Source organism: Calonectris borealis, chromosome 5 (genome assembly GCF_964195595.1).
Source record: "Calonectris borealis chromosome 5, bCalBor7.hap1.2, whole genome shotgun sequence".
Classification (NCBI taxonomy): domain Eukaryota; kingdom Metazoa; phylum Chordata; class Aves; order Procellariiformes; family Procellariidae; genus Calonectris; species Calonectris borealis.
In genome coordinates this window covers 9,938,988-9,954,999 of record NC_134316.1, presented here as the reverse complement: position 1 = coordinate 9,954,999, position 16,012 = coordinate 9,938,988, and the positions used below count along the sequence as shown (strand labels likewise).

The window sequence follows — 16,012 nt, the reverse complement described above, 5'->3', positions numbered from 1 at the left end:
CAGCAACACACATGCTCCTAAGCTGTGCTGTCAATGTGTCTGTCCCTTCTTTACCATCCCCACGTTGGAGAAATCCATGGCTTCTTGTAAGACTGTACATTAAGGTAGTGGGTACAGACACGTTCATACTGAAGTTGGACTAAAACCAGTTTTCTTTCACAGAGGAAGTGTGAACCACTACAAAGACAACTGTTACCAGAAGAAACTGGATTTCAAGCAGTACACCTGAAACAATGCTCTATGCAACTTTATTAAAATCTTAGTGTTTTATTGTTTATTGTTTAGTGTTTAATTGTATATTATGTTGTAAAGCTTCATAACAAAAACTTTAAGGAAGTTTTAGAGCAACAAAAACTCCTACTTACTTTCATGACAGTATATTCCAGTAAAACCTCTTTCGCAGGCACAAGTAAAATTCCCTCCTGGCTGACTAATACACCGTCCATGAGGCCCACAAACATTAGATGAAATGAAACGGATTCCTTCTTGGGTAGCATTAGTGAAGACTTCTATTGTACAGCTGTCTATTACTAAGAATGAGAAGTATAATATCAGACTAATAATCCGCATCGCCAATCAGTTTTTAGTTTTAAAAAAGTTATCCAAAAATTAAGACTAATCACAATTTACAAGTTACATTACCCTCCACCTCTTTATAAATGAGGACTGTTACAAGCATTTCTTCTCACTGCCTCACTATTTCACAAAGTCCAAGTGAGTACAAATGTTTCTGCATTATGCTCTTTTTTAACGTACCACCAATACATTAAGACAAGTTTCTGGACAGCAGCAGGTACCTTTACAAGAATTATTCTTGCAGTGGTCCTTGAGATGAGAACAATTCTTTCCATCATAGTCATCAGGGCAGGCACAGTAATAATCTCCTCCCAGATCATAGCATTTAGCCCCATTCTGGCAAGGGTTAGGTTCACAGAAATCAATATCCATCTGTAAGAGACCATAGTTAGCAGCAGCTGCTTCATTTCCCAGGAGTAAGCAGCATTATCTGTGTTGCCAAAGGCACAGATGAAGCTAATTTACAAGGAACCCCAAGTTTTAAGAAGGTTTATGTATCATATATATCGCATTCCATCCTGCAACACAGACAGAAACTTCAGGTTACTTTATTCAATCCTAACACAAAGCATTCCTGATACTGCTAAAAAGATATTCCTTTGCAGGAGGCTGAATAAGCACATTTGCAATAACTTAGTTAGCAAAGAAAAAGCCATCAAGAGACATCTTACTGTGACTATTCTGGATCCTTTTAAGTCATTTCTCTGTCCTTCACACCCACATACTAACTGCTATAATACAAGTTAAATACCAGTGCACTTGTCAACTTTGTGTCTCCAACACACTTAAAATACACAGAACCTTAAAAAAAAAATCCTATTCTCTAGAGCAACTTCTCTTCCCATCTCAATTAACACATAATTTATTATAGAATTTATTATAGAACCCCATAGCTTGGAAGGGACCTTCAGAGGTCAGCTACTTCCACCTCCTGCTCAAAGTAGGTTTAGTTAGACCAAGCTGCTCAGGGCCTTATTCTTACAAATACTATCAGCATGCCAATTTACACACAGAAATCCTAGGTATATTTTGAACACTTCTTACCATCTGACTCAAAAAGCAAAATTTAAACCTAGCTTTCATAATATAACCCTTAACACAAATTGCTATAGCAAAGCAATTCTGCTTCTTCTACATCTTAGATTGACACACGAAATCACTGGTTGGTGATGCCCTAAACTGGCCTCAAAATCCACAAAGCGGTCCCAAAAGGGATATTGTTACATAACAATACCTTTCCTCCAAATTGTTATTCTTAAAGATTGCTTTCCTCCCCTCAAGTGAATTTTTCCCTTTTCACATTTCTCTTGTGAGAAAGATAGCTCTCTTAACCTTACAGACATAAAGTTTAAGTTCGATAGTGGATTTGGTCACTATTTTTAGTAGTCCTGTAGCTACATAGGAGAAAAATTCAAAGCTAACCAAAACAGAAGGAATGCAAATGGTGTTAAATATTTAATTCAGAGGAGCACGTACAATTCCAGCTGCAATAGAGAGATTTTCAGCAAGCTATTTCGTGTTCTCATATGGAACATTCAAAGCAAACTATGAAAAATAGCTAAGGTCTGAGAAAGATTCTCAGATCTCCTCTATCAGATGTCTCCATTTGTTTCCTTCCATTAGTGTATATTTCCCCTTCCCAATGCAAGTTCAGTAGCTGGTACTTTAGCATCTGCAATCAATGGTAATATTTCCTGCAACACACAAGGCAAGCAGCCAACTCCCCCCTATTATTCAAACAGATTTGCTAAAACTTTAATTACACACTATGGTATGAATCAGCCAAGAGCAGAGCACTCAAGCTATGATCCTTATGTAGAAATGGTACATGAGCTATTAGGTACTGCACCAGTTTTATTACATGGGTCAGTGTCTGCAACCCTTTTTAATTTTGAATAAAAGGAGGGCATTGTTTCTTTAACAATGCAAATAATATAGAATAAAATTATTTCAGCATTTAAGAGAGACCACTCCAATATCCTCCATGAAAAATTCTGCAGCAAATCCAACCAAATTCTAATCCAATGCCTCCAGTTGACGCTGCCTTGCTAACCATAACACTTACATGAATTTGGCTACCAATGAAAGCCAGAATGTACATACTTAGGGCAATGTAATTTTACATCAAAAAGTTTAATGTCCTAGAAAGAGGCAGATCTTCATTATCATGAAGTACTTTATTATCACTAGCACTTCAGTATTTCAGATCTGAATCCTTATTTAAGCACTAGAACTACATGTTCCTAAATTGATCTCAAACAAAAAGTTCTGAGAGCCAATACTTCCGTATCTGCCTGCCTTTAATTATGTGGATGCTCCTACCAAGCAACAGGATTACTTGAAAGATATTTCAATTATGTAGAGTTCAGAGTTATTAGGATGAAGACCTAAAACATTCTAGTGTAATAAGAGGACACAGGTCCTGAAAATTGCAAAGGAAAGCGTTTCAAGCTTAAGGAATACCTGCAGCCTTAAAACATTTAGGAGAGCCAACACCTATGTGCAACAACTTGCAGTTTACCAGGCTGCAAATTCAAGTGTTACAGTTACTATGTCAGCAGTGCACAACAAATTTGCTTATTCAGAGTGTCAAGTAACAGCTACGTTAGTCAGTAATGCTTTAGCCTTGGGTTACTCCTGCTTAAACCCAGAGATATGTTTCTTTCAAGAATTCAGTCCATGAAAAGTATTGCAGTAATGTCACCACTGCCCTCACCTCACAGAAGACTCCTGAGAAGCCCTGTAAACATAGGCAACTGAATCCATTCACCAGGTCTTTGCAACGGCCTCCATTTTGGCATGGATTGCTTTCACACTCATTTGTTTCTGTCTCACAGTTTTTTCCTGTGAAACCACGAGGGCATAAGCAATGGTAACCATTCACTTCATCCTTCACAGAGGGGGAAAAAAAGCAAAAGTAGAAAGATTTGTTTATTGATAAGACTTGCACACAAGAATTCAAGTTATTTCTATATTCTGGATTCGTGAACAGCAGTAGCACCACATAAAATTATTCTGTGAAATGGTGCAAGAGCCTGAAAGTGCAACACTACACTTTTAACATTTAACCTCATTTAATCAACCTGTAATTGCAAACTATAGAATTCATAACTAGTCAGAACAAGATTTATTTTCAACATGGCACGTAATAAACAAGAGTTACCTTACAAGTCCCTCCATGTTGACATTGTCCATGACAGTCATTAATATCTATGGATAAAACATGCAGGGCATTAGAACTTATACTGGAAGACTAAGCTGTAAAGTACAGGTCTAGCATAAAAATGCAGAACAAATGATTTTCAGAAAGGATTTATCTAGATTTTTCAATGAAAAGCAAGGATGCTTGATGTCTTAAGAGATTCTTATTTTAAAGAACATGTAATGGAAAATTACATATTACATATTTCTGTTACAGTGTAATAGAAATTAAATCAAATGCTATCAGCTAATTTCATATCTAACATTTTAGCTAAAAAGTATTTTAAATTGAATCAGTACATGATACCATTCAGACTCAGGGATGAGTGAGTAGGGAGAGATTTATTAGAGTTATGTAAGTGTATATCTAAGCTCATTTTAATACCAATTACACCTCTAATTAAATTTTCAAACAGTATTTTCAATTTACATTGCTGGAAGTTAGGAAAATCCTGACAACAGCTGTTTTTTCTTGTACAAGTATGTATACTATCATTCATCATAAGATCTTTTTTTATAAAGCATCCTATGGTCAACATATATACTACAGAAATACTAACTGGTATGACAATTTACTCCTGTCCATCCTGGAATGCAGTCACAGTAATATCCACCAATGAGATTTTTGCAAGAGTAAGCATTAACACAGGGTTTCCCCTCACACTCATTAGCATCTGTGAAAGAAGATAAAGAAGAGAATAAAGAACAAACCCAGAAACAGATTACCACAGCACCAAGCAAAGTTTCCATGCAATCCAAGCATCAGAAGCTCATATTATACATTGGTAAGGCACTAAAACTATTTACATACCACAGGTTTTTAACACACACTTGTCTATAGTAGCACATGCATGTTATCTTACTTTTCCTTTTGCCAAAACTCAAAAGGGTAATATGTTAGTCAGGGCAAATCCCTTCCTTGCCTCCATAAGCTTATAGTCACTGTTCTGCCACCATGAAAAAGGAGCTACCATCACCAGTGCTGTATTTTGAAACAGAGAAGTTATCGGGCATTCTAGAAGAACTATTATAAGCAAGCTTAAGCTGGGGCTTAAGTAGTTATAGGTTCACTTGAAACTTCTGGCTTTAAGATCTACTAAAGAAGAGCTGAGATACCAATAGCAACACACATATTCAAGTGTTTTCATCAATGAAAATCATACCAGAAACACACTTACACAGAGTTATTAATTATTTAGGAATAATCTCCAATGGTCTTCAAAACTGTAGAAGGTAATTACTTACCAAGCTGACACGTTGCTCCAATCCACTGCTGTGGACATATACACTCAAATGCATTAACACCATCAATACAGGTCCCTCCTTGAGCACAAGGGTTAGATGCACATTCGTCAATATCTGGAAAGTCAAAGAGTGCCTTCCATTACATGGTTTAAAATCTGGCCTAACCTATGTTTGGTTTTTTTGTTTTTTTTTTTTTTTTTTTTTTTTTTAAAAAAGTTATTTTGAGATGAAGTGGGGGCATGTACAAACAAATAAGCTTAAGAACAGATTAACATTTCTAACCTAACTTTTACTTAGGCTTTTCTCACATCTTTGTAGATAAGGGAGAGAGGAACTCTGAAATTTTCTATCTGCAAACAGCAAGATGATTCAGTTAATCTGCCAATGATTAACACATTCACTGAAAGTCATGTTCCTAGATCATGACACAAGTTTAGCCAGTATTTTCTTTTGAGGATAGCTGCTGTTGAAAAATGGATAAAAAAAACCTGTGTTCCAAATCACAGGCAACATGCAAACTGATTACATAGGTCCATAATACATTTCAACCACCTCCCTGTCTTCCAAACCAGACACTTAAGCATTTAAGTGAGTAATCTAGTCTTCTACTACTTTAAGAAGGGGAGAACCTTTCATGTTCGTATTTATATCTCTTAAAACAAATCCATTCTGTATTTTGCTTTAGATGGGCTAAAGAGTCAGAAATTGTCCTACAAGCTTTTGCAACAGAGCATTTCGTTGTATATGGTCCAGCTGTGCTTTTGATAACCTGTAGATCTAAACTGCATCAAACAGATACTGCTGGCTGCACAGTACCATTAATCTTTTCAGAGGCTCCCAATGCATAGCTGTTAAAAGACAGGTAAGGTAAAAGACTACCACCAAATTCCATACCCACAGAGCATGATTGTCAAGTAAGCTGTATCAACCCTTCCAACCCAACGGGTCAATCATCAGTAAATGCATACCCACCAATAGCACATGTTGGTCCACTCCACCCTGATGGGCAGTGACACTTGAAGCCTGATGAAATTTCGTGACAAATTCCACCATTAGCACAGGGATTAGACACACAAGCATGCTCCGCTGGGAAGAAAGAGGGAAAGAAATTCTTGCTAAATACTCTTCCAATATCAATTAAAGAGAATTTACATGGTTAGAAATTGCGTTCCGATTGAAGTGACCAAGAGCATGAGCAGTAGAGAGGTGCCTGTACAGAAGTTTGGAGGCTCCCTCTCTCTGCTGCAGAGAGTAAGATTCCCAGTAGAAGACTGAAGCAGGATTTTACTGAAGGTGCATCATCATTCATGTCTACTGACTAGAAAGCCTGAAGGCAGACAAGTCACTCGTATCTCAATATCCCAAGAGCAAGAAGTTCCCCATTAACCTACTGCCTCCAGCCACGCACTTCCACCTCCAGAGTGCTCCAGAACTCTTTTTTTCTTCTTCAGTGAGACAAAACAGATATTGCTGTATGCAGCGGCATACAGTAGTAGTAGTTTAAGCATCTGTTTAGCTTCATTCTAATACTGTTCCTTGGAAACAGCAAAGTATAGAACTACTTGCAATTATAGGCATTACTGCTTGTTGTCATGCCACATTCGGCCATAACACTTGCAGAAGCTACACTAAGCAAGAATCAAGTTGAGGAGGGACAAGTTGTATGCTATCACTTTTGATATTTTCCCTCTCAGAAGCCAAGGAAGCTTTCAGAAAGATGAAAACAACCCCCTTGCTAGGTAAGAGTTTCTAATTGTTGCTAGCATTTATTTTTTTGAGTCCTTCTTTCAGGAATGTTATCTAGTTTGCAAACTGAATTTACATTGTCTAGGATGTTAAGTACTAGTACCTAAAGCAGCTCACATATCAATCTACTGCTAATAATCAGTATAGAACTCAAACGTATGGCTCCCTTTATCACTGCCTCCTCATCTAGAGAGCCAAGGTGCTCCCCCACAACTTTCAGGGCAAGCTAAGACAAGATTTCTCCCATTTTAGCCAAAACTTTGCATCACATTCTACCAGCTGAAGCAAAATTGAAGTTTTGATAGTATCGTTAATACCACACAGCACTTTATAGAAGTTCAGGATCTACATCCTGATAAATATGAAAACCTTCTGCTGATAATAGTTTAGTGAACTTAAGGCCAAACAGTTAAGTTAAAGAAAAAAAATGGGTTCTTTCCGTCTACACTTATAACTGTATCAAGGAATAGCAAAATTCAAATTGAGAAGACTGGGAATATCACATTTAAAAAAAGGATTTAACAATCCATTGTGGCAAACAAGGTCACTGCAGAACACCCAACTGGATGCTACAGATAAAAAAGTTCAACTGAAAGTTTTCATTTTTCTCCAAACTTTCATCCAATCTTTAAACCAAAATAGGAAAGAAATAGAAATTGAGCACTTGCCCCGTTATCTCCAGAGACAGAATAGTCAGGAAAAGTCTCTAAATACCAAAATAGTCTCCAACACATGAAAATTTTTGTCTTTGTGTAACGCACACACAGATATACATGAAAAAAGCAATATCCTATCTTTGTAGTGTCGTTGAGATAGGAAGCAGTTTTTCATGTTAGATAGACACAGATCTGTTAAACTCTAGTCAAGAAGGCATACTTCATCAGAAATATGGTTTAAAAGCTTTCCTCCATTTTGCCAATGGGAGCAGGAAATACACTTAACTTTTCATTTAGACTACTCAAGGTGACTCTGTAGGAGGGCTTGAACACATTTCCACAATCGTTAACATCTGCATCATTAATCCAAATTTATTAAGAGTCTCATATTAAAAGATTATTTTAAAAATCAAGTTTCAGTTGATCCAAAAGGATAGTCAACACATTCAGGCAGCTAAAAATTGGGCCAAAACCCCACACCACAGTTAAAACTGAAGTGTCTACCACGACTACCTTCCTTAGTCGCCAGCTTGTGTAAGATGCACGTTTGCAAGCAAGCCAGAAGACAAGAAAATGAGTGGCAGGGAGAAAGGTAACAGGGAAAGGTGCACCTGTAACCCATTTCCATGAGACTATAGCCCAATTGCATGCTTGGATTAAGGAAGTGAAGAAGCCAAAGGGAAGAAATATTCTCAGTCTTATCTAAAACCAAGGGAAACTGTTGTAGCATTTCTGTTGTCTTCAGTGTTTTTTTGAATAGCCAGCCTAAGGCACTAGACAGGAGAGATGGAGCTGGCATATCGCCACTGTCACACAAAGTAACAATCAGGTTGAAAGGACAAGTTGCACACCATCACTTTTCACACTTCCCCTCTCAGAAACCAAGCTAGCTTTTGGAAAGGGGAAAAGAGCCCCTCCACTCTACAGAAAAAAAAAAAAAGGCAACAATGAGCATATAAAAATGCCACCTGGCTAACTAGAATGCAGCCACGCCTAAAACAGTTTCAGATTTCTGAAGATACATGCAATATCCAGAAGTACCGATTTCGCAGTTCTTTCCAGAGTAACCATCTGGGCAAGCACAGCGATATTCATCTGGTTCAGTATTCATACAGGTTCCACCGTTCAGGCAGGGATGGTGATTTCCACAGTAATTCAGATCTGGACAAAGAAAAGTGTCAATCAACAGGGAACACAAATCTCACCATTTTAATCCTTAGGCAGACATACAGATGCCATTCTGGCTTGAACATCATTCACCCACATCATCCCCATATTCCATTAGCTAGCCTGTCATCTCATTACTATCCACAGAGCAAGGAAGGATGAGCAAGAGACAACTGCATGAGTTAGAAGAGTCGGGACCATTCCAAGCCTTTTGTCTTAAACTTCCTATACTTATGATGTTTAGGCACCATCTGCCATAACAGAATTAGGCACAGAAATATTCAGGTAGTTGCGTACTAGCAGGAAAAAAATGGTTAATGAGTTATCAGTTAATCATGCAACTTTACTTATTTTTCCTATACATTAATGTTAAGTACCTTTGTTACAGAGCAGGCCACCCCAGTTGGTTTCACAATTACACTGCCATGGTTCATTACAGCTCCCATGAGCACAGCCTGGGTAGCGGACACACTCATCACAGAACTGTCCTTGCCAACCATAATGACACCTAAGATGTAAGTTCACATGTTAAAAAAGTTAGCAACATGATGCTTAATTATCAGCATTACAGGTATTTAAACACTACACTTACCATTCTCAAGAACAAGATCAACTGTTCAATGTGCAGATAACAAAACTTTATTTCTCCTGTTTAGAAGGGACATACTAGTCCTGTTGAATGTCCTTACTGGAACTCATCTTGCTCAAGCGTATTACACACCATGGCAACAAACACCACCACCAAGCATTATGTGTTATGAGACCTGTACATAAATTAGCTGTTCTTTCACAAGAAGTCCCATCTTCACATAATCATCTCACACTAGGATAAAAATTGTGATTGGTATAAAAGAAGTTGAAATTACTTTTCAAAAGGAGCCTGCTGGCTTACTGCATCAAGCATCATAGCTTTTTTCTCTCTATGAAGATAGCTTTCAAGATACTAGCTAGTTTGTTCTGGAGTGCTACAGTCTTGAAAGACCACGGCAGCCAGAGATGCTGCTGTCTTGTCAGTTTTCTCAGGACTTAGTTTCTCAAGAGAACCCTTTTTACAGATTTATTCTATTATACCCTCAGTTTTCTCTAGTGACATTATGAAAAGGGTGCTCTTTGGAGAAAGGAGGAGAGAGAACAGAAACAAAAGCCATTAATAATTCATTTGTTTTAAACAGAGTTGAAATTTTGTCACAAGATTTCTTCAGAGACCAGCATCTTTATGTTATCTGTAACAGAATTCTGCTAAGAAAAGCAACTGTTTATGCTACAGGAAAAGTGATAAAGCCTGAACTTTAATAAAAGAAAATAAAAAGGACATAGGCTAATGCCTTTTTTTTTTAACGTATATTTCACACACATTTTAATCAAACAGAAATAGTAAGCTTGCTCTTTTGGGCCAACAAAAAAACATTCTACCTGTTACTTTATGAGTATTTCTTACAAACAATTTAAGGGGCACACTAGCAAAGAGATGCATAAAAACACACTGAATGGGAGTTGGGCACATGCATGCCAGTGGAGCCCTAATGCATAGGGGAAAAAAGGATTAGAAAGAAAACTGTACTTTTTTAGATTTACCACCACCATTCTATGATCAACATGCTTTGAATACCATAAAAGAACAGAAAATAAATTCTTAAGTCCTTGGTGTGTGGTGAAGGAAGACAAGGAGTCTTGGTTCCTTGTGAATCAATCCAATTCCACCATTTCAGTAAACTTTATCAATCCCCAGAGGAATATAACAGGTTATGCTGGCAACATATTATTTAAATTTCTACTATTTACATAGGCAGAAGGAATCTAGATGCAGATCTTTGAACTTTTTATATAAAGTTCTAGAACTACTTTGAGTTCTTAGTCCCAGTATCTGCTCCTCATTCAAAACCTCACAGATGCAGGATCCCTAAGGAGAGCCTCAGCTGTATACCTAGTCCAGAGGCCTTCAATCACTTGTCTAAGAAGCAGTCTGGAAAACACACATATTTCAGAAGCAGCTTTCTTTTGCTGTATTAGCAGTAAGAGGAAATAAATACTGCTCCTGCTAAATTTGATCTTTTCCTTCCTCCTCAAGGACAGAAAAATCTTTTCAGGGGCTGGTAATACACAATAAAAAAGCACTGCAACTCACTTTACTGGCCCCAACCCAAATCTCCATCCATGCCAAACCTGGCACTACTGCCAGTGATTCACCATGACTATCCCAGCCAGAGCCAACTCCCCACCCACATATAACAAGCATTTTCAAGGGCTGAAAGTCTGCATCATAAAGCAAATAATCACAATAACTCAATTTGTTTTCCATACCCAATGGATAACAAGCTTCTTTGTTTAACACTGCACTGGTGATTAAGAGTGCAAAGAAAAATACAGCCACCTTCTTAGAACTTGAAGGCATCTTAAGCACCTACTTAAGTTTGTAGGTATGCTTGACTGCATTAAAATTAGTTCAGCAGAAAAGGGTTGCTGCTTTTTCATGATATTCAACACAAAGTTTACTGTTGAAGTTACCATCAAGCCCAAGGGAAATAATTTCTAGAGGCTAAAAGCAGTCCAAAGGAACACAGTGTTTACAAGTCAAAAGGTTACTATGTGGTAAGCTGATCAGCCTTCAGTTTACAAGGAAGAGTAAATTAGGATTTCCTCTTGAACAGGAAGTCTGGTCGCATCCTACATTAGCAGGTGCTAGAGCAGCTTTAATTCCACTTCCTTCTAAAAAGATAATGTTTAGACGGATCTCAGCTCACCCCTAGAGCAAGATGTGATCAATAAAGTGAAATCAATGCAGAAATGGTCACGTTGTCATTTATGAGAAAAATATCAAGCCACAACACAAGGATAAAAAAAGGTGAATGATCCACTATGAGAAGCCCAGATACAAAAGCAACATCATCTATAAAAACCACCCCAACAAAACAGAATTCCTTGTCAAGTAACAACCACTTGTGTAAAAGCCAAAAGGAAACTGCTAGTGCAGTAAATGGTGGGCTAAAGTTACTTCTTCCCTGCCCCCCCAAGTTGAGAGTAATTTGTTGGAAGTTTCTGCAATCCTAAATTTTTCACATCTGAATAAATAAAAAAGACAAATTTAGAGAATTCATAAGGATTCCCATTGTTCAACGGACAAAGAAAATTCTTATTGGAATCAAGATTCTACTTCCTTTGTCCTTCCCCTCTGCTGACTTCATCGGCTCTAACTCATCTTTACCAGCAAATGCATGCAAAACAAAATCAGAGATGGCTTAATCGTAGCCCTTGCTGGGTTATTAGCAGTACAAAAGAAGCTACCATAAATAGATTGTTACAGTTTAGTAACTTCCTGATGGAAGGTTGAAGTACAGGCATCTGCTCCCAGACCAAAGCGTCCCTTCAGGTCAGGATTAACACAGAGAGAGTGCAATAGGAATAGAAGAACAATTGCTGGTTATCTTGAAACCAAGAACTTGCAGAAAAGATCCTGATAATTCTACAGACATGCTTCACAGATTCCAATTTCCTTAGATGTGAGTCTGGTGGCAATAGAAAATGAGAATTTAAATACTCAAGGCTGGAGGAAGGGGAGGTGGCAGGAGTTAATATTAGCAAAGCTTCTAGATAACATTTCAGTCTTGAGATTAGAGAAACTGCAACTGTGCAGGAAAAATACCGTTGTCACTGACAAGTAGATAAAGCCACAATAATTCAACTTATAAGTGTATACTTGGTTACAATAAGCAAGGGGGGCTTCAAACAGCTAAATTCCAGGACAAGGAAGAAAGACCTTCTACAGTAAATCTCAATGTGTCTAAAGTAGTACATTTAGTATCAAGAAATCCTACAGAAGCACCCGTCATTACATACAGTTTCAAAGATACCCATGTATTCAGAGGCAGGAGTGGGGGGAAGTGGAGAAAGGAGAAAGAAACAGAAGATTTGGGTTTTTTGGTTTTCCTGAGGGTATTAAAAAAGCTAAACTGGTCAAGTTCAATAAAATAGAGATTTTTCTACAGAACTATGCTTTCCCTATGTTCTTCTGAAACAGTTATAATTAAGGAAAAAGCTAATACTGGTCTTTGCTTTCCTCTGAGGATGTTTGTGTTATAATTATTTAGTGAAAGCTAGGTTTAAATTAGGCATTTCCGAATCAGATGGCACAAGGCATTGAGAAGATCCCATGTTGCTCTATGTAAACAGATACATTATTTGTGAGGATAAGGCTGTGAGCAAGCTACACCTCTTTGGGGCAGGAGGTGGGACTTTCTAAACTCCATGATTTTATTATAAGTCCCACAATGGCAGTTAAGGAAGTGATGCAGAAAGGCAAAGAGATGTACCCAGATCCTGATGGTCTGTAAACCATGGTCACTCAGCATCTTGCATGATTAACTCTTTCTTATCCAAAAGGAAGATGCCTGTTACATACCAAAAAGTTAGGGTGCTCTCAACGGTCAATATTAACTCAGCTGGTTTGTACTATCTTCACGCATGGTTTATTGTCCTGGTTCAATCACTTCTGGTTATTTGAGAGTCCTAAACTTTCTGTGCAGAATGTTCGTCTGAGAAACTTGGTATCGCAGGTCTCACCCAATCACTAATCTAATTCTGGTTAACATTAAGAAAAGCCTCATAATACACGAGAATGAGAGGATACCTAAATAAATTCTGTTCTACACATAGCTACAGAGCTTTGTCGGCACTTAATGCACAAGTACACCTAAGCCATCAATGTGAAGGAAATCAAAACCAAACTACTTCTCAAGTCTAAGTCAAAAAATGGGGCCTAAAAATAAATTGAAAAAATCCTAGGGAGGATATTGGCAATGCGGTATAAGCCTTTAATTACCACAGGTTACACCTTACTGGTATCTTGCACATCCTACAAAAGCTGAAGTGAAGATCATTGTGCTGTATTTACACGTCATTTTTTTAAGCAGGCTTTTTGGAGGGAGCTTCTCCCACTCATATTTCAATTGGAAGCTGTGGCCAAAACACTCAACACAGGAAAACGAAGCAAAACAGTGACATTAAGAGCAGAAGCAAAATGCATCATTCAGGGGTGGGGGAGAAATAACCCTCTTAAATGGAAAACCACTAAATTTTCTAATGACGTGAACAGGATGGTGTTGCATAGGCCAGAACAATAGCTTTATATTAGTTATTTACTTAAAATAACTATAAGAAAGTCTGTTTAATCTTTTAAGAGATTAATTGTTGCATAGCAGGCAGCAATATGGTCTAGCTGTTAGGAGATCCTGCAATTCTGAGCATCCAGATTTAATGTTATAGCTAGTACGGTACTCACTCACTAAGATTTGTTTCTCCACTTTCCTACCTTTGAAATAGGCATGATGGTTTTGTGATTAGGGAATGAAAAGATGCTCATTAATAAACTCAAATAATTTAGTTACCTGAAAGCTTGTCGTCTTTTCCTCTCACCCCCAGCATTCTTATTAGACTAAAAGATACAAGCCTTTCCCTACAAACTTTTTTCTCCTTTAATAAAGGAATTCATTGAAAGCTAACGTTCTCACTCCAGTACTTTATTTAAGGAGCTGACAGAGGGGATGGTTCAAAATTGTTTACCCAGAACATATCGGGAAAGGTTGCTCAGTTAACTTGCAGTAAGTGGCTCTAAGGGTGTGTCTATATTTGCATTAGTTCACACCAGGAGCATGCTTTTTAAGTGAACTGCCTGATCATTCCCTGTTGATGGTGTGTTGGTTCACATTACAGAGCTATTATGGAATAAAGGAATTGTATTCCTTTTAGGTTAAACTAAGGTAATGTAAGACAATGTATGCCAGGAGCACACCTAATGTGTTCCAGCTGCAAACAGGCAGTCAGTCCACAAGAACAGACTAGAGCTAGTCTAAAATTAAAAAAAAGAAGTGTTTTTAGTATGGATATCAGGGTCTCAACGCTGCTTTGATCTACTGTTATGATTTGTCTGCACTGCCTACTATTGTAGACACAGGTTAAAGTACTACATGTTTTTACGTCCTGTACACCCGCTCACATTCTCCTGAAAGCATCATCCACCTTTAGGATATATTGTGTACCTTTCTACCCACTAACCATTAAGAAGTGAGTGCAGAGTGTGCCCCAGTTCCTTGACCAATAAAGAAACAAAACATGGGATTTTTTTTTGTCTAACTTAATATGTCTATTTGTGAAATACTGGCCAACAATCCCAGGAGGCTTACCACGAGGACATAAAAAAACATAATAAAAGCATACTAGTTATGATAACAGGCAAGAGAACTTATAAGACACACAGCAATTGTAATAATTTTTCAAGTTCTTGGAAACTCAAAGCTGTAATACAATAACCTTGCATCAAAGAGGAGACAGGAAAAGATGTCCAGGTACTGGTACCAAGTGCATTCCTGCAGGGCCAAAAAATAGCCCTACATTCTTTAGGGACCATAGGTAGTCCAAGTTGCAGGAATTGAAATAGTCAGATGCCACACAAGCTAGCACACTGCTCGAACAAGACTTTCTAGTTTACTGTTCAGAGCAGCTTAAGAGAGTTCTCCTAATTTGATTTCTCATAATTCCATTCTGGAACAATTGTGGAAGGAAGCCATCTCGTTTAGATCTGCTCTTGACAAGTCATGGTTAGCCAGTAACTCATCTGTGAGCATTTTCTAGATGTTTAGAAATAGTATACCTGTTTCAGTGTTTTTCTAAGATTTCTATCTGATCTAGCTAGTATGGAAGTTCCCCATTTCTTACTTTCTTCCCATTTTTAGAAGAAGGCATTGTATTTCCTTCTTTTTTCAGTCCTGTTAGATCTTTTGTTAGTCCTCTACAGTCTTTCAATAACAACCTGCTTCGATACGCCTCACCAGATCTCCTTGTACCCAAGAATGAGTTTACAAGAATCCAGCTGCCTTTTTTTTTTTTTTTTAAAGTTTAGGCAGAGTTCCCAAATGTTCATGTTAACCATGTTATCCACCCAACTGTCAAGAAAACACAAGTGAGAGATTAGTGATATTAGTAGGCCTCCTACTGAAAAGGATAGGAAGACTATGCAAGCCTGTAACACTTAACAAAGGATCTCTAGAACACTATTACACCCCCAACACTCCTGGCAGTTGTAGCTCATTGCAACTCAGGCTTTTGTTCTTGCATCTTTGTAAAGAAAATATTGAACAACAGTTGAGCAGGTTCTGGCCCTTACAGTGACATATTAAGGGAGCAAAACCACTTGAGAGAGGTATACAACACCTGCAGGCACTGCTGAACACGAAGAAATCAACCTCACAAGCAGGGCTGAAATGGAATACAAGGACTACAAAAAGCATGGCACTTGACAGGAAGTTTGAGAAATCTGTTTCAACAGGGCAAACATAAGATACATGATTAAATAAAAACAAAAGTCACCAACATTGTAAAACCAAAATTTTGTCACATGTAGTTCAAAAGTAATTCTAGAGTAAGACAGT

The 16,012-nt window shown here is 37.8% G+C and overlaps 1 protein-coding gene across 1 annotated transcript in view; it reads right to left on the bottom strand.

Annotated features, from left to right (window-relative positions):
* Window positions 1-16,012, bottom strand: part of JAG2 (jagged canonical Notch ligand 2) — a 73,264-nt gene that overhangs the window by 17,167 nt on the left and 40,085 nt on the right. Inside the window, exons 6-14 of the mRNA XM_075150926.1 lie at window positions 8,969-9,099; window positions 8,466-8,585; window positions 5,995-6,108; window positions 5,023-5,136; window positions 4,338-4,451; window positions 3,740-3,786; window positions 3,293-3,466; window positions 798-948; window positions 366-530 (exon numbers count right to left, since the gene is read on the bottom strand). Coding sequence (XP_075007027.1) covers window positions 366-530; window positions 798-948; window positions 3,293-3,466; window positions 3,740-3,786; window positions 4,338-4,451; window positions 5,023-5,136; window positions 5,995-6,108; window positions 8,466-8,585; window positions 8,969-9,099 — 1,130 coding nt within the window. The remainder of the gene's footprint in view (window positions 1-365; window positions 531-797; window positions 949-3,292; window positions 3,467-3,739; window positions 3,787-4,337; window positions 4,452-5,022; window positions 5,137-5,994; window positions 6,109-8,465; window positions 8,586-8,968; window positions 9,100-16,012) is intronic.